The 18,653-nt window shown below is 46.5% G+C and overlaps 1 protein-coding gene and 4 non-coding genes across 5 annotated transcripts; all 5 read left to right on the top strand.

Moving 5' to 3' along the window:
* The first annotated feature begins 290 nt into the window (after positions 1–290).
* Positions 291–11,689, top strand: NCL (nucleolin). Its single transcript, XM_077826278.1, has 15 exons — positions 291–441; positions 1,546–1,656; positions 2,340–2,577; positions 3,430–3,567; positions 4,216–4,395; positions 4,664–4,750; positions 5,070–5,205; positions 6,638–6,774; positions 7,398–7,524; positions 7,730–7,863; positions 8,548–8,674; positions 8,867–9,018; positions 9,721–9,847; positions 10,723–10,973; positions 11,221–11,689. The coding sequence occupies exons 1-15, from the start codon at positions 424–426 to the stop codon at positions 11,301–11,303; spliced, it is 2,046 nt and encodes a 681-aa protein (XP_077682404.1). The 5' UTR covers positions 291–423; the 3' UTR covers positions 11,304–11,689.
* Positions 4,504–4,584, top strand: LOC144270704 (small nucleolar RNA SNORD20). The gene has a single exon (XR_013347210.1). It is a non-coding gene; the product is annotated as a small nucleolar RNA SNORD20 (small nucleolar RNA).
* Positions 4,925–4,992, top strand: LOC144270703 (small nucleolar RNA SNORD82). The gene has a single exon (XR_013347209.1). It is a non-coding gene; the product is annotated as a small nucleolar RNA SNORD82 (small nucleolar RNA).
* LOC144270705 (small nucleolar RNA SNORD20) lies at positions 9,189–9,257 on the top strand. Its single transcript, XR_013347211.1, has one exon. It is a non-coding gene; the product is annotated as a small nucleolar RNA SNORD20 (small nucleolar RNA).
* LOC144270698 (small nucleolar RNA SNORA75) lies at positions 10,027–10,164 on the top strand. Its single transcript, XR_013347204.1, has one exon. It is a non-coding gene; the product is annotated as a small nucleolar RNA SNORA75 (small nucleolar RNA).
* Positions 11,690–18,653: the final 6,964 nt, after the last annotated feature.

Here is an 18,653-nt window from a genome sequence, read left to right as displayed (position 1 = left end):
CTGCGCTGCTCCGCTCCTTCACCAGCCCCCACCCCACCCCGAACCCCACCGGAGCGCAGCCGCCTATTGGTTACATTGCCCCTTCTCCCCAGCGGGCACGACCTCTCGCTGTAACGCGCGCTCCGATTGGTCAGCGGCAGCCCCGCGCGGATTGGTGTGCCTTCCGCGCCCGCAGCCCGGCGATTGGGCGGCATTCGGGCGGGCGGGCGGAGCTAACTGCGCCGCGTGCAGGGGTTGGTCCGGCGGGGCGAAGGGGGGCGGGACAAAGCATAAGCTGGAGGTTGGGGGGAGGGGCGGCGCTCTCACTCTTTCGCTTCAGTCCCGGGCGCAGTCGAGTCGCTGCTCGCGGCGCTGCCTGTCGCACACGGACCCAGCCGCCCCGCACCGCACCGCGCGCCGGCCCCGCGACGTCCCGCCGCCATCATGGTGAAGATCGCCAAGGTGAGGCCCGCGGAGGGGGCCGCCCGGGCCCCCAGCCCGGAGAGCGGCGGGCCCGAGGCGGAGCCTTCCAGGCCCCATCCGTGAGAGGGGCGAGCGGCGGCCAGGCCCCCGTCGGGTGGCGGTGCCGGGGGTCGGTTTCTCGTCCCCCCCCCCCCCGGGCTCCCGGAGGGGAGCGGGTTTCTAATCCCGACCCCGAAGCCAGCCGGTTTCGCGCGGCCTCTCCCAGCCCCCGAGGCCGGTGGCCGGCTCCGCGACGGGCCGCAGGACTCGGGGCGGTTTCTAGGCCTCTTTCCGGCCGTTCTGTGTGCGGGGGGGGGGGGGGTTCTAGGCTCCCCCTCGGGGCTCGCGACGGAAGCTAGAGGGTCGGGGCGCGCGCGCGCGCGCGAGGAAGGGGGGCGGGGCCGGAGGCTCGCGCTGCCGGATGGGAAGGCCTCAGGCTGCGTGCGCCGCGTGGGGACGGCGGCCACGTGGTCTCTGCGGAGCCGCAAGCGCGCGGCGCGGCCCTGCCTGGGTCCCACATGGTTCAGGGCCCTTTGTCGATCCCGCCCCCGGCTCGGGCGGGCGGGCGGGTAGGGAGAGGGCTCGGACTTCCCGCGGCCTGGCCGCGGCGCTGCCGGCTCCTCCAGCGCACGTGTGGGCTTGTCGAGCAGCGTGGCTGGGTGTGGGCGGAAGGGCTTTACAGGGGAGGGATGGGGGCCCCCCAGCGTCCCATCGCTCTGCTTTATGAAAGGTCTGCAGGTGAATTAACGTTACAAACGGTTCGGGAAGCGGGAAGTTTTTTCTCCTGTCGACGGAAGTTGGTCCCATAAAAGATCCCGCCTCGCTCCCCTTGTGTGTCGGGTTCATGAGCAGGCATTTTAGCGGATCTGAAAAACGTGTTGGTCGCTGCGGATTTCTAAATTTGATAGGAACGTAGTGGCAGCATGCCGTTGTGATACTTCTGCGAGCACGCACAATATGGAAACAATTTTGCTAAAATGGCACTCGTCTTAAATGTTTTATGGCTTTGGTGTATTTTATAATCTTTTGCCAATAGGTTTGTAAATTGGAAGATGGAATGGGTGAACTTTAATGTATGTTCATATTTCACGTTTCTTCTTTCAGAATCCGAAGAATCAAGCCAAACAGAAAAAAGTGGCTCCTCCTCCCCCAAAGGAGGTAGAAGATAGTGAGGAGGAGGACTCCTCGGAGGAAGAGGACAGCAGTGAGGAAGAGGTGATCATTTTACATCTGGATTCTATTGTGCTCCATGTTACTTTGGGAATAAATTATTCGTTGGGAAAACCCAACCCAAAAGCCTTCAGTGAATGAAATAGGGAAATAAATACAATAAGTGATGAGAAAATACCATAAGTGATGAGACAATGAATTAGCATTAGCAAGTGGATATTTTGAGTGTAGCTAAATAACTTAAAGCTTTCAAATTTGGCTTTGTAAAGTTTTGAGTCTGGTGGGGAAAGGCTGGCTTCTTGAATACTATACTAATTGTATTCTCTTTTCTATTTCTCCCCCATAAAGATAGTGGAGAATACTGCCATAGTTCTGTCAAAAAGTTCTGTCTATTCATACTCTGCTCTTACCAAGGGTTCTTAATGTTGGTTTCTTTTTATACTTGGTAACCCCACCACCTCCAGATGTTCTAGTTGTGGAGGCAGAGAGGGGCAAAAAACAAGCGTAGAGGTAACATAAGTTATGTAGCAGGGAGGCTTATATTGTATATGTAAATGAGGGACAGTCCTTTGGTTCTCCGTGAGCTGCCAACGTGGCTTTACAGTCTGGTCCTGCAGTCTTTCTAGGCACTCCAGCAGAGGGGCTAGTTGGATGAATGGTTGTGGTGGGTTTAATTTAATCTAATTTTGGAGTTGTGTACACTCATTTGACTTGTCTGTTTCTCTAAGGTTGTTCCTCAGAAGAAAGTGGTAACACCAAAAGCAGCAGTTACACCTGGCAAAAAGGCTGCCACTCCAGCCAAGAAGGTAGTTGCCACTCCAGCCAAGAAGGTAGTTGCCACTCCAGCCAAGAAGGTAGTTGCCACTCCAGCCAAAGGAGCTAAAAATGGAAAAAATGCGAAGAAAAAAGACATGGAGGAGGAGGAGGACGATGACGACAACAGCGAGGAGGATGAAGATGACTCTGGCAAGTCAAAATTCACTTTTCTGTTAAATGCTTTGCCATCGTTGAACAAAATTACCTCAACCTAAATAGCTCCTATTTGTCCATATCACAAACCAGTGTGCAGTTCAGCACAACTGCAATTCTTAGTCAAATGAGACACAGGGATTGTGTAGCAAAGGTGGGGGGTAGAGAGGACCGTACTAAGTTAAAGTAGCAGAGCTGTTTGGAGGAAGTTTGTATGGGCTCCCTGTCGTGCATGGTTCAAGCCAACGATTAATTGTTTATCACAGCTTTCTTTACCAGCATTTCATAGATTACATTTCTTGAGCAAACATGAATTAACAGTATAAATCAGAGATGGGCAAACTTTTTGGCCCAAGGGCCACATCTGGGTGGGGAAATTGTAAGCAGGGCCATGAATGTAGGGCGGGGGAAGGGGGTTGGAGTGTGTGTGGGGGGTGCAGTGTGTAGAAGGGGGCCCAGTGCATGGGGGTTGGGGTGCGGGGCCTGGCACCACTTATCTCGAGTGGCGGTTGGGCTAAGGCAGGCTCCCTGCCTGCCCTGGCCCCGTGCCACTCCCCGAAGTGGCCAGCAATAGTTTGTGGGCTGGTACCACCCCCAAAGCTCCCATTGGCTGCAGTTTCCCATTCCCAGCCAATGAGAGCTGCATGGAGTGGTGCCTTCAGGCAAGGGCAGTGCATGGAACACACACACACACCATCCCACCCCACCCCGGCTTCTGGGATTGAATCTTGTGGGCTGGATTGAAAGCCCTGACGGCCCGAATCCGGCCCTCGGGCCGTAGTTTGTCCTCCCCTGGTATAAATGCTGTTTATAGCATGCAGACTAGTAAGTGATAAACTCTTGTTACAGATGAATCTGAGGAGGAAGTAGCAATGCCTGTAACACCTGCAGTCAAAAAGCCTGTACTGGCAAAACCTGTGGCAGTACCTGCAAAACAAGAATCTGACAATGACGACGATGAGGATGACGACGACGAGGAAGATGATGGTGTGTAGGCTACGCTGGTTATGGGAAGGCTTAGGTTATATAGTTTTGATCATTATAAAATGCACACATTTTTAGTTGGCTTGAACCCACAGAGGCTGACATGGCACTAATAATGTACTTAGCTCTTTGTATTATTGAAACTGGTTTGCTAGCCTATTTCACATATGGCAGACCTGATTTTATAAGGCCACTGACGCCTACAAATAAAACTAAGGAGCATATTTGAGTTTAACAAGTTTTTCCTATTGCCGCTTTCTGTGGCGCTTGTTACTACCTACTGGACGCTACTAATGGGTAGCACTTTAGGATATGCGTAGCACTTTAGGGTATGTCTACATGCCAATAAAACGTCCGCAGCTGGCTTGTCTCAGCTGACTCAGGCCAGCCACAGGTGTTTCATTGCAGTGTAGACATAGGCTAAGAGACCTCAGTCAGGTCCAGGATCAAGTTGTGTTAAGCACTGTAAAACAAACTGAGTCCCTGCCCCAAAGAGTTTGCAAACTGAAATGGACAAGACGAAAGAGTGAGATGCATGGCCCGTTTTACCAGAGGGGAAATGAGGGTGGAGATTCCTTCCTCAGTTGCACAGGAATTGAACCATTAAAATTGAATTGAACCCATGAAAGATAGTTTGCTTTGATGTTTCAGACTCTGAAGTTGAGGCAATGGACATAACCCCAGCAAAAGGAAAGAAAGCTGCTCCAGTGAAAGCTGTTCCAATGAAAGCAAAGGCAGACTCTGAGGACGACGACGAAGATGAGGATGATGATGATGACGAAGATGAGGATGAGGACGACGACGAAGATGATGACGACGACGATGAGGAAGGTGAGCTGAATGTTCTATGTTTGTGTAAATCCCTGCTGCGTAGTAATACACAGAACTCATTTTCAGCAGCAGTAGGCAAGAAGTATGTCCAGCCCTGTCTTCCAAAGCTGGAACTGATGAACAAACTGATGAAATGATGTGATGAAAATCACAATGAAAGTTTCTCAAGATAGTCAAGTACTGATCCAGTGTGACGGAGGGTGGGGGTGTCATTGGATGCCTTACTTATTATTCTAAGATCCTTCTAATGTATCTTCCCGTACCACAGAGTCTGTGAAGGAAATTCCCGGAAAACGAAAGAAGGAAATGCCCAAGCAAAAAAGTGTCCCAGAAGCCAAGAAAAAGAAAACTGAAGGTATGTTAGTGTGATGCATCCTTTAATGTGTTCTAAGTGCAGCTAAAGTCAAGGCTCCCCTTACTGCAGTGCTCCAGAGAAAATGTTCAAAATTTTTTCATTTAATGTGGGAAGGTACTAGCTGGGGAACTTGTACTAAGGGGTTTGAATCTTTGGCTTTTAAATGGTGCTGCCAGCACAAATGATGAATACTAGGGACTTAATACTGAAGTCTGATGTGACTTTGATATAAACTGATGTGCCGTAGTCCTTTAGAGTAAGATGCCTCCAATTTGATCATCCTTTAATTTGCCTAATTGAACTTCACTTATTCTTAAAGAAACTGCTTCAGCTTTCTCCCTGTTTATGGGAAACTTGAACGCCAGCAAGGACTATGAGGAACTGAAGACTGCCATCAAGGAGTTCTTTGGCAAAAAAGACCTTCCAGTTCTGGAAGTCAGAATTGGTGGTTCCAAGTAAGCTCTTCACTATAATTCTGCTGCCACTCTCTTTATACCAAGCTGTAAACTACTGGCACAGTTAGGAGGCGTAACTGGGACAAACAAAATGTTTAAGTGATCATTGAATAGTATGTGGAACTGTTAAACCAAGTTCAGCTGTATGCTATTATGAACAAGGTGGAGCATTTCCTCTCAGGACCGGTAGATGCTTCAAGCAGCATGCCCATACTAAAGAGGAAGGCTGCAGTCTTCATTTTATGCAATTTATGTATAGCCCTTGTTTGGGTAGCTGAGTCTACGCTATTATACTTTTCTAAAGAGCTATTTTTTGAGTGTCTTGGCAATTTGGTTTCATTTTTCTGAAAATATTTAGTACTGAACAACTAATTCTTACTAGTTCTGTGACTTGGGTAAGTGTGTCCATTTGGCAGATGTTCAGAGAGGTTAGGTGACTTTTCTGGGGAGGCACAGGAAATCTGTCCTGATTTGAATCAGGACTGTTTTAAAGAACTACACCAGCCCACCTTGTAACTGAGATGTAAATGGTCTTAATGCATTTGGATCTCTAAATTTGAGTTCCAATCTGAAAACTTGTTGTCTTAGTAAAGCAATCAACATGATAGGCTCCTTGTCGAGGAGCCTAGCTCTTCTGACTATGTTAGTTGTGTAATGTTTGTTTTGATGGCTTCCACTGTAAAGCTGCTTCAATCATTTAACTCTTTTTGAAGGCAGCTCTTAGGGTAGGTGTACACTGCACTCTAAGGCTTTGTCTACACTGGACTTTCATTGGCAACACTTTTTTGTCGTTCAGTGGTGTGGAAACACCCCCGCCCCCCATGACAAAAGTTTTGCCAACCAAAAGTACTGGTGCGAACAGCTACCGCCGCTCGTTGGAGGTGAGAGGAGGGGTTTTTTGGCGTCGGGAGAGCTCTCTCCTGCCGACAAAAAGCGGCTACCTTGCGTGCCTTTTAGCGGCACAGCTGTGTCACTAAAAGGTGCGTGGCGTAGACATAACCTAAGTCCGGTCCTGATTCAGCTTTGAGCACAAGTCCCCTTTCCATCCACACACACACATCAGTCTGACTTGTATCAGCAAGCAAGCAGGACTTCGATCCTAGGGTGGGCCGCCACTGTGATTCTGGTCCAAGCCCTTGTCGTTTTGCAATGTGGATGCAGCTCAAGCCGCAGGCCCAAGTCAGGAGGTCTGTGCAGTGCAGGGTGGGTGCATTAGCATGGCTGTGACACCCGAGTCCAGCAATTGTGAGCTCAGGGTTACAGTGCAGTGTGGATGTTCAAGCGTGGGTTTGGAAACACCAAGTCCATAAGCCTGGGTTGCACAGACTATGGTTTACAATGCAGTGTAGACATAGCCTTATTGACTATATTTCCACAATGTGTTCTGACACTAAATCCAAAGTTCTGTGTATTAAAGTCTTTCTCCTTTCAGGCGGTTTGGATATGTAGATTTCTCATCAGCTGAGGATCTGGATAAATCCCTTGAATTTAATGGGAAGAAATTCATGGGTTTGGAAATCAAACTGGAGAAAGCAAGGAGTAAAGAAATCATTAAAGAAACAAAGAAAGGTATGAAAACTATCTTCGTTCTTTATCTACTAGTTTTCTGGGTAACACATCTTGTCATGTTGAGCGAGCCAGTGACTAAGTGTCTTCTACTGGCCTGTTCAGTTTGGTGATTGTGAGTAATACCTGCAGAAATGGTTAATGGTTTTAAAACCATAATTTTGTTGTATCTTCATACTGTTCAAGAAAGAAATTGCACCTCTGATATAAGCACTTAGTAGTTAATCAGAAATCATTAAACTTACCTAACATAAAAAGTTTTGGTTGTATTAGTTTACCATTTCCTTATCAAAGCCTTGTTATATGGGTTGAGATTTTCAAAGAAGTCCGTCTCGGATATGGAGACGGAATTCAAGATGATCTGGATTGTGTTTGGGGGAATGTTCATATTACCAGCAAACCAGTATGTGGTAAAGATATTTCTGCTTTTGGATGTAGAGCCCTTAATGTGTAAAATTACAATTGTTCCTGGCACAAATACAAAATCATCAACTTTACTTGTATTTTGGTGAGATAATTGAATTACTTTTGGCTTTCCTGGTGCTGGCATTTTGTTCACTGTGGTACAGTGTACCAGAGAATCTTAATTTTTTATTTTTATTTTTATTTTTTTTGTCTTTTTGTAGAAAGAGATGCCAGAACACTTTTTGTTAAGAATCTGCCTTACCGTATAACTCAGGATGAATTGAGAGAAGTATTTGAAGATGCGCTAGAAATCAGGCTAGTGGCTGGCAAGGATGGGAGCAGTAAAGGGTATGTACTTGTGATAGTTTAATTTTTCCCAGGCATGCGTTGCCTGTTTAACATAGACTGATGTCTTTTTGCTGTCTTCAATGGCTATTTAGAATATTGAAATTAAGTACTTGTCCTAAAAGCATTATTTGGGTTTTAGCTTTTTGTGCATGTTCAACACTCCCCAAAGAAACAGCTTGTTCATCTGCTGTCTTCACCATTCTAGGATTGCCTATGTAGAGTTTAAAACAGAAGCTGAGGCAGACAAGGCACTAGAGGAGAAGCAGGGCACTGAAATCGAGGGTCGTTCCATCATCTTAGACTACACAGGAGAGAAGAGCCATCTAGAGACACAGAAAGGTATTTATGCAGCACTGTTATGTGCTAAAGGTACATGATAGGCTGTGCTGCTATCACAAGCAAATTATAGCAGTTCACAGGAATCCTTTGGGTAACATGGAGGGAATCTTGTGTATTTCTTCTCCCTCTTTTCTTTCTACTTTCAATCCCATGCACTTCGTGCCATTTTATATAGTTCTAATTTGCATATTAGTGGGTAAGAGGTCCATCAGTTCAGACTTGAGTCAGCCTGCCCCATCAGGCTTGACCTTGTGAAACAAGTACCTTCATTCTCTAGACCTTGACCTAGAGAGAGAGTGTTGTACATTGGTGAAATTCTTGTATTTGGGGATTTGTTCTGAAGTCTGTCAATCCAGCACCTTGCACAAAGGACACTTAAACCATTCTTAAACTCCAAGAAACTCCAGAAGGATTTAAGTTGTACAGAGATTCTCCAGTTCTGAACAATCTAGGTAGTCCAGATACCAATTACCCTGACATACAATACACTAGATGCCAATTAAGTGTATGAAGGTTATTAGCTTGTGCTTGGGAGTCGTCCTTGTGCATGGTCCCTGAGGCAGATACCGTAGTGGAGCAAAGAATACCCCATTCCCTCTTGCTCCTAAAAGCACTGTTGGTTTACTTTGGAAAAGTCTGCCTGTAAGTGTGCAGTTCTAAGTTGTCTTTCTCTTTTCCTGATAGGTGGAGAGTCAAAGACCCTAATTGTTAACAATCTCTCATACAATGCAACAGAAGAATCTCTTCAAGAATTGTTTGAAAAAGCCTCTGCTATCAGGATGCCACAAAATAACCAGGGCAAGCCTAAAGGGTGTGTAAGAGTGGACTCCTCTCCCCCCCCCCCCCCCCAAAAAAAAACAAAAACAAAACAAACCTAACAAAACCTAAGTGATCCAGCCCCGTAGTAAAGATTTGAATATTGGCAGCATGACTGGTTCTATGCTATCTAGGATCCATATGGGAACAAGTCTCCAGTCTGATCAGAATTTTTCTCTCCACCTAGATATGCGTTCATCGAATTTTCCACATTTGAAGATGCTAAGGAAGCTTTGAATTCCTGTAACAACACAGAAATTGAAGGCAGAACAATTAGACTGGAATTCAGCACACCAGCCGGACAGAAAGGTGGTGGTAACTCCAGAGGAGGATTTAGTCGTAAGTGACCTGTGCTTTATCCTGACCTACAGAGGTTTTGAGACTTTGATGCAGCTATAATTCATGCACACTTAATTCTGTTCCCCAAAAATCATTTGATGTGGACAAATGATATAAAAAGACCTGCTTCTCAGATGCTAGGAACAACAGCAAGAGTTAAGTTTAAGAGGTGGATATGATGGCTGAGATACTGATGAAATAATCTGAAAATTCCTCTGGATAGTCCGGTACTGATCAAGCTGTGTTAATTGTAGTTATGATTATACCTTCATGACTAAACTTGTTTTTTGTGAGCATTTCTGTTGTAAATGCTTCAAGTCTAACAGGACAGTTTTTGTTTTTGTTTTTCCCCCAGGTCAGAAACGAGGGTGGGGGAATTTCTTGGCATAAGCTGCTAATTTTTTTTCCCCTCTTTTAAAATCTCAAAAGAAAAACACTTTAGCTGTTTCTGTGTCAGTCACTTAAATGTTTTTGGCCTTTCTATTTTTGCAGTTGTGGCCCAGAAAAGCAACCTTATGTTGATGTAGATAATGGCTTTTATCTGACATCTCAATTAGTCAACAGTGTTCAATTGGCTAACTTCTCTTTTTTCTAATGTAAAAGGGCTTGATGTATGGTGGCTGGGAACCTGGCTCACATATCTATCTTAAGGCAGAAACTTTACAAAAGTGGTTGATCTGAAAATGGATTCTCTTTGTTTAGAACAAACCAAAACGCTGTTTGTCAAAGGCCTTTCTGAGGACACCACAGAGGAGACATTGAGGGATTCGTTTGAGGGCTCTGTCAATGCCAGAATAGTCATGGACCGAGATACTGGCTCATCCAAAGGGTATGTTAAATTCTAATCTGGAGATGGTATAATTCACTTCCTATTGGAAGAGGTCTAGATTAATCGATTGAAATCCTAACTGACCTTGGATTGGTATTAATAACGCTGTCAACTAGTTGCTAAGAGGAAACAGGCTTGCAATCTTGAATATCCTGTGAACAGTAAAGGTGTAACATCCTCCCTTCTCAATGAGCTCCTTCCTGCCGTAAAATCAGTGGCAGCCTATGGATTCGCACGAGAAGAAAATTAAGTGCTCAGTGCTGGCATATTCACCTTCTGGCTTTAGATGGGTGATTAGTCAAGGCTGTGGGACACTGTGAATGTGTGTTCTTGTATTACAAGCTGTGCATAGTCCTGTAGCACTCCTGACAGGATGGTCATGAAAAATGGTGGTGTAGATCTTCTGCTCTGACTACCAGTGGGCCAATATTAATAGTGCAAACAGATCCTTCATGATAAGGTGCTCCCTCCCCACCCAGTAGCTCATACCAGTTTATTAAATCGAGCCTCCTTTGGGATATTTAAAGGTCACAGCTTTGATCGCTGGTCCAACATCAGACGCCCACTAATTTGGACTGAAAGCGTTGTGAAGAAGCAGCATAGTCTAGGGTTCAGTATGGAACTTGCCTCCTTTACACTGAGCATTCTTGCTGCAAGGAGCAGGTTACACAGATAATGCAAAGACTAAATATAGGACGGTGGGAAGCCAAATACAGTGGAACTGTGCACAGACAAACCTGCGTGTTTTTTTTTTTTTAAATGCATACATTAGTGTAGCTCTTCAGTATGCATGGTATTCTAGTGAAGGGTGGAGCTGTGTTGCATGGCTCACTTCAGTGGAAGGTAAACTCTTGTCTCTTCACTACCTTGCATAGATTTGGGTTTGTGGACTTCAGCTGCCCAGAAGATGCCAAAGCAGCTAAAGAAGCTATGGAGGATGGAGAGATTGATGGAAACAAAGTGACCCTTGACTATGCCAAGCCCAAGGGTGATGGTCAGCGTGGCGGTGGATTTGGCGGTGGATTTGGCAGTGGATTTGGCGGTGGATTTGGCGGACGCGGAGGAAGAGGAGGACGGGGTGGCAGAGGTGGATTCGGTGGACGGGGTGGCGGCAGAGGATTTGGAGGTACGAAGAAAATATAACCAAAGCTTAGCATGTTATTGACTTCAGGCAACATTTTAGATAAATCGAAGACTGACTAATCCCAGGCTAGGCGCATGCTTTCAGATTCTCTGAGGTGGCACATTGGAATACTAACATGTGCATTCCCTTCCATGTCCTGTCATCTTCCAAGTGCATACTGAGGGGGAATACTAACTTCTGAGTCAGGCTAAATGCAGCTTGGTTCCTAATCTCTCCAATTTCTTTCCAGGTAGAGGAGGTGGCTTCCGGGGAGGCAGAGGAGGAGGAGGAGAACACAAGCCACAAGGGAAGAAGATAAAATTTGATGACTAAGCGTTCCCTTTTCCTTCTTTCTCCTGCTATCTGAAAGGACTCTGGGGTTTTTATTCTGTCACCTTGTTTTGACACGGAGCCTTCTGAGGACATTCCAAGATGCAAAGCAGTACTGTGAGCCACTTGGGAAAAGTAACTATCATTTCAAAGAGTGGCAGCTTGACTGCCCGGCTATTCAAGTGAACTTTTTAAAGAAATGAGTGCTAGATGTGGGAGTTTCCCCCTGTCTGTGAGTTGTCTTGAATTTATAACGTTTTACCCCATGTACAAAAATATTTTTTTCCCTATAAATTTCCGTAGGTTTTTTGCTGTAAAAATGCAGACCGTTTTATCATTTTTTGTGCTTCGGCACCCTGTCTCAGACAGATTAAAGGGCCTGAACTGGTGCATGTCTTCCTGCCATTATTCTTCAAGTGCTGATGAGTTAGCAATCTGGGACAGGAAAGCAAGCAAGCTGTAGATTAGAGCCCTGCTGCGGAACTGGGATCTTGCAGGACCTGCTTTTGTCATAACAGGAGTGGGTGAGAGCAGGATTAAAAAATAGTCCCATGCAGGGCTCTACTCTGGATGAACCTTTGAACCTGTTTATATGTAGCGATACTAGTTTGTCTAAGATCTCTGCTTGCCACCTCTTGTTGCTCAAAGAGTGCACACTCTAACTCACCGTAGAATGGCTGTTCCAAATCCTATTCCTGTGCTCGCAAGCCTCCAGTATTGCAAGTTGCCATTTTGAAAGGCATGTAGCAGCTCAGTATATAGGATCACTGTGACGGTAGGATGGACAAGTCTGAGATTTAAAAACTGCTGCCTGTGAAAGCAGGTGGAGGGAAATACAATATTATGGCTTGGGCAAATCATTTAAAAAAAAAAAGCACCCTGCATTCCTAAGGGTGGTATTAAACGCCCAGCTCACTTGCTGTAGCTCTGTGCCCCCATCTGTTATGTTCAGAGTTACAGAATCTAAACTCATAAATGAAAGTTTCTAGCCTTCTTGGTTGGGAATAAAACCTAAATATACACTGTTGGAACTTCTTCCCAAAACATTTAACCAGCTCCATTGCTTTAGCTCTAACAACTGATGATGTCTTAAATGCATATCTGATTCATTGCTTCCTGATGTATATGGGGAATGGAGCATGTGGGGCTGGGAATTAGGACTTCTTCCCTGGAGGGAAATGTGGAGGAAAGGAAGAGAGGAAACCTCTCCCTGCTCCTATCACTGTAGTAATGGAGATTAAACTAAACATTTCACTAAATAAAACTTGGCTAGCTAGACAGAGCACATCATTTACACAAATCAGAATGTTCCAAGTTTAGCTGTCCTGTAGTAATTTAAGCTGTCTAATGGAATATATCAAAACAGACAAGTCGTGGAGAATTTTAGAGATTTCCTGAAAGGTGCTATTCTCTAATGTAACAAAACTCTAAAAAGTGTGAGCCTGCCACTTCTGTCAGTAAATCTAATTCTTGCCGTAGAAGCTTATTGGAACATCTGTCATGGATCTCTTACCTTCTCTTATGCTGTGCATAACAAGTCATCTTTTACATTCCTTTGAATGCCGAGCTGACACTAGACTGGTGAAATGACGTGTGCAGAGGCCCCATTGTATTAGGCACAGGATGGAGTAAAAGTACACCTATTTCGAAGTGTTTAACATCTGCATCGATGAAGACAGGCTGGGAGAAGGAAATCTCCATCTAGGGCTGGAGGCCTAGTGCGTAAGCATTTTGCCCAATGTAACAGGAAGTCTGACACAAATTTCCATGTGAACACCAAAAGGCATCATATTTCAGTGGTGTGAGCACATGAGTGTTGGAATCTGATTTTCCTCCTGTCAACTGTAATTACACCTGTTTCCCATGTAAGCTGGGATATCACTTAGTCCGTGTGGATTTTCTCTGCTAAAAAACTAGCATTTGCCTCAGTAATGTCAGATTACTTGATACAGTGCCGATTTAAAAAAAAAAAAAAAAAATCGATGTATTTCCACACTTTTGTCTTGAAAGGCGTGCAAGTACCCGTACTTAACTCTCCCACAAACGATAACTAGATGTTACACGTGTATTTTAAGAGAACAATGGAGGCTGTCGTTGTAGCATAGATTCTGTGCCCTATAAGTTGGGTAGAACACCACATAACCACGAATTGTATGATGATCTGCTGTATTTTGCACAAGCCAAGGTTTTAAAAAGTGGCTTCTATGTGTTTGATTGGGGACCTCCAATTCTGTGCAGTACAGCACATCTGAAACCCCCAGCAAGGCATGGTTATTCTGGGACAGCTTGCAATGCCTAGATGTTCTGTTTACTGGAAAGCTCTTTGTGAGGCTCATCACTAGTATCTGTGTGGCAGTTAGTGCACTTATTCCTAGGCATGCTGGGAAGTGTTAATTGTTTACAAGGGTGAAACTGAGGCACAGACACACCCTGATGAGAAGCAGGTCCTTTGTCACTACTCCAGATGGAAGACTTAGAGGAGGAGCCAGGAGCAAAATCCCCATGAACTACAGTGTTGATGTCTTAACTGCTGTTTAATAATTAAAATGAATTGTATAACGTGCTGTTGTAAAAATATTCAACTAAACTAGGTAAAGGCTTTCTTGATGTGTGAAATCGTCAGTGTGCTGGCCTAGAATGGGTTCCTTGCTACACCTGTAAGTACCCCAGAATGCTTCCTTTCTAAAGCCTCAGAGCAGCAATTCCCACTACAATTGCATCTTCGGATGTGGCTCTGGATGAGGGCGATGTGGTGTAGGGTGAAGTATGGGTCTTGCAAGCAGTTTGGAGGTCCTTCCTGTCTTCGGCTGAGTGTGTATGGCACAAAGACCTTGGAGTAACAGGTGAGAACTTGCTATGCTGTGGTGATCCAGGAGCTTGCAGGCCAGCCATATAAAAGGGCCGCGCATTTCTAGGGGCAGGTCTACGCTACACATTGGTATAACTATGTTGCTCAGGGATGTGAAAAATCCACCCACGAGTGATGTTACATTGACCCGCCCCGACCTAGACCCTGCTAGTGCCAACTTTGCTCCTGCCTCTCGGGGAGGTGTAGTTATTAAGCTGATGGGAGACCACTTCACCAGACACGCTACAGCTGCACCCATAAGAGTTTCTAGTGTAGACCTTCTCTAAGAGATCTTACCCTCCCAAGGTTAGGCAGCTTAGAGGGGTTAGGGGGTTGTGCACAAGCCAAGCTGTTGGAGCAAAGGGACGTTCTGAACACTTGTGCCTAAACGTTAACGTCTGTGCCCCCTGCACAAAGGGTGCATCTTGGAATGTGGAACAGATGACAGCCTGTCTCTTCAGCCTTGCAGTTGTCCAGGCCAGGAATACATCTCTTCTCCTTTATGAGATGAGTGACGGTAACACATGGATCTGTACAACCATGGTCAAGGCAGCGGCTAGTATACTTCTGCAGCCTGCAAAGGGACAGTGGTGGTAGAAACTTCCCTAGTAACTAAGCTCTAAAACCAAAGCGCATGAGAAATTCCCAGACTACAACCGTAGTGCCACTCTGAGTGTATGATGTGGGGGTTTTACACCGTGGCTTGATGTGATTTTATGTGCTCAAGGAGAGTCTCTTCTAGACACAAGCTGGAGTGCTGTGCATGTCCTTAGGGACACAGGGGGAACTGTTGTACGGTTATATCATTTTCTGGCAGATTCGAATGGAGCGAACATGTCTCTTCACTCACACTGCATCTCAGGTGTGAAGGTTCGTGCAGGAACATGGCAACTTTGGCAAAAGTATGTGTCCGCCTTTCAGAAAACCATTCCCTAGAACGCTCGGAAGTACCTCCAGGCCTGGCTGTCGCTGCTAAAAGTACTGCCCTTGAAAGATACTAGAGGAACAGGGCAGATCATTTGTTACCTGCTGCTCCTCTGCTTAAAGCTGCTGCATCTTTTTTTGCTTGTACCCCCTTTCGAGGCAATGCCTCTGGGAGAGAGGGGGGGCACGGACTGGGAGTTATCCTGCATTTTATTCTGACTAGTTACTGCCATGATCACTAGTAATAAGCAGGAGGTGACATGGAAGCTCCCTCTCCTTCCCTTTGTTGCTTGTGGTACCCATAGGTCCCAATTAAAATTAGGCTCATTGGACAGGGGGGCCGTGCAAACACAGCAAAAAGCAAAGCCTGCCCCAAAGAGATTAGTTCCTTTCCAAAGCCCACCGGGGCATTAGGAAGTGCTGGCTTATTTTCCAGTCTTCTACCTCACCACTGCACAGAACAGTTCACAAAATTAAAGCAGCCAGGTTGTAAATGTTCCTCATCTGCGAAGGAAAGCAGAGACTAGAAAGCACAGGAGTCATGACAGCAATAAAATATTTTAAAGTCATTTAACCGGTACTCCCCAGGCCTGCTAGGAGGATTTGGTGAATATGGTTTAATTTGGGTATCAGCCATTTTAGAAGACGTGTGGCTGCTTAGAAGCAATACCAGCAAATGGTTGAAAAGGCTCTGCTGCTATTCTCTGTAAGAGCTCTAGAGGGCAGCATTTGCTTTTAGCAAGGCCTGGAAAAAGCTGTTTAGGGGATTTTTGGTGCATGTGAGATGATTACAGGTTCTTACAACTCAACCGGAGTCTGTTGCTGAGCTTTGAGGGGTGGGAGGCTGCAGGTAGAGAGCCTGGGAGAGCTGTGTCGGAGCAAGGTAGGAGCACTTGTTTCCTTCTTCTCTGAAAGGCTGGTGAGAAATCACTTGTTTTTTGCGGGAGGTGGAAGGGTTTGAAAAATCCAATCCCATTAAAACGATACCAGGATTACCAACCCCAAATGCTCAGAAGTCATGTCAATGTCTCTTCAAATCAGCAGATTGTCTTAAAATCAGGAGATTAAAAAAATTAATTTTAGATGGTGCTTAAGAACATAAGAGCGGCCCTACTGGGTCAGACCAAGGGTCCATCTAGCTCTTCGAACACTGGCCAATGCCAGCTGCTTCGGAGGGAATGTGTAGACCAGGCAATCACTGAGTGATCCACCCCCTTTCTTTGCCTTCTGGTGTTTGAGCCTTTAAGGGGCTATATTTTCCAGCTTTTCTGGGCAACCCGGACGCTTACTATTTTGATTAAATGAAAGCTGAAATTCTCGGGTACCTATCGAACTCTGGGAGCTGATGCTTTAAAAAACCCACCAAACACTACGAACCAAGAAACAGAATCACAAGAGAAGGGAAACCCTGGACATCGTCAGAGCAGATGGCATGAAGGAACCAGCTAGGGATACTGGCCTCTGCTGCGTTTGTCCAGAAACTAAGTTAAGGGGGCTGAGTTTAAAACGCTGCTCCAAGCAATCGACTGTGCCTGGGCACTGGGGCTAGGGTGGAGGCTTGGCAGAATGGGGTTTGAAAGCATGCTGTACCTAAGAATTGACAGACTACGGTGTCTCTATACTGCCGCTGTGATAGCACCACGATATAACCGCTTCCTACATCGCTGGAAGGGGCTGGTTTCACCAATGTAATTACCACATCTCTCCGAGAGGCGGGATCTAGCTGCACGGCAGAATTCTTCCATCAACGTAGCCATGGCTGCACCGGGAGCTGGGTCGACTCAACTACGGCGCTCAGGACGATGAATGTTTCACAGCCCTCAGCGGCTGAGCGAGGGCGAGCGAATTTTTAAGTGTAGCCCGGGCCTACCTAATACAAAGGGGTAAGAGAGGGGCTATTTCCCAGTAGCTGAAGCTGGTCCCTTGACACGACTGGAATGGCACCAAGGAGCCCCAAGGCAACGAAGCGCCAGGTTCATAGTATTTAACGATCCTCTCGCAAACAGGCATGGCTCTGTCCACAAGAAGGTAGTTCTAGTGTGTTTAAACCTGAATCCCAGGGTGGGCCTGGCAGCCAGGAGAGAGGAGAGTTCTAAACCAGCAGCCATACTGAGGGGTGAAGTGTGGGATTGCGTGGGAGCCAATGCCTCCTCGATGATGTCTCCAGGATGAAATCAGGGGTGTGGTTAAGGACTGGGATGCGGTCTGTGGGCCACCGTAGACTGGCTGCGTGATTGTGACCTAGTGAATTAACAGCCTTGGCCCTTAAGACAATGAGAGATGAGGTGACCACCGCTGTTATGGCCAAGTATGTTGGTTTACACACCCAGTGGCATCTCTGGGCCTCAGTTCATTAGTAAAATGGGGCTAACTTTCGGCTGGGGACTCACTCTCACTGTGTGTGCCGCGCTCGGCACAATGGGGACCAGATCTCACCTGTAATGGACTCCTGTAATTGAACTAACAATACACACACCTGTGCCAGTTTGGGGCTGGACTAGGTTGTTCCTCGTGAAGCGACTGGTACTCACAAGACCGAGGTTTTGGTTCATAGATTTTTAGCAACAGAAGGGCCCATTCTGCGCCTCCAGTCTGGCCTCCTGCGAAACAGGCCAGAGAACCTCACCCACTAGTTTCTGCAGCAAGCCCATAACGCATCTGAGCTAGCGCAGAAAGAGACAGCCAGTCCCAGCGATGCCACCGCAGCCCTAGACTCACTGTGACGTAAGTGGCTAAAGTCCAGCGCAGGGGTGGGGATACTGCATTCTAACCACCTGCCCCGTCCCTGCCTTCCAAGGACACCCAGCCGCAGAGCGGTCACAGGCAGGCAGGAAGCTGCTTTAAGGCGTGATGTGCTAAAACCAGGCTGGCACTGCCAGGCTTGAGCCACAGAGCAGCTGCACCTGGCTAAACTTCCCACATAATGGTGGGGTCTGAGCTGCCCTGGAACCCAGAGTGCATCAGGGAACTGAATCCACTGCAGTATAGACACTGATTAATAGTTCTCCTTAATGGAATGTTCCTGATTACCTGAGTGCAGCGAATGGGTAGCATAGCCATGTTGGGCCTAGGATATTAGGGAAACAAGAGCTTTTATTGGCCCAATTTCTGCTGGTGAGACAGACAAGCTTTTGAGCTTACACAGAGCTCGTGTTCAGGTCTGGGAAAGGCACCCAGAGTGCCACGGCTAAATGCAGTGGTGTAACGCAAGACGTTAACGTGTTGCAAGAGACCATTCAAGGTATAGAGAGGGCAGTGAATAGGACAATAGGGGGATTCATGGATAAACAGTTATTGTAATGAGCCCTAAATCTAGTGTATTCACTGAGGCCACGATTTGTGGTGTTTAGCAGCATTATGAATGTAAATTCCCAGGCTCCTCTTCTAACGGTGTGGTACAGGTGTCCCTGGAGGCCGAGGCGTGAGCAGTCACATCTGGCATGGCTGTTTTGTGATAGCAATGTGTTTGTCTGTTGGCATTTTATCGATGTCCTATGTGAGCTCATTCGAGAGCGTAGTGAGTGTCGCCCACAAAGTTGTTACTGGGGCAGTTGGTGCACTGGGCGAGGTACACCGCATAC

Source organism: Eretmochelys imbricata, chromosome 9 (assembly GCF_965152235.1).
Source record: "Eretmochelys imbricata isolate rEreImb1 chromosome 9, rEreImb1.hap1, whole genome shotgun sequence".
NCBI lineage: Eukaryota > Metazoa > Chordata > Testudines > Cheloniidae > Eretmochelys > Eretmochelys imbricata.
Note: the sequence above shows the minus strand (reverse complement) of the source record. Positions and strands in the feature narration are given on the sequence as shown.

Coding starts and splice junctions, on each gene's coding strand:
- NCL (XM_077826278.1), top strand. Junction 5,206..6,637: donor GTCAGAATTGGTGGTTCCAA/GTAAGCTCTTCA, acceptor TTCTCCTTTCAG/GCGGTTTGGATATGTAGATT. Junction 10,974..11,220: donor TGGCGGCAGAGGATTTGGAG/GTACGAAGAAAA, acceptor ATTTCTTTCCAG/GTAGAGGAGGTGGCTTCCGG.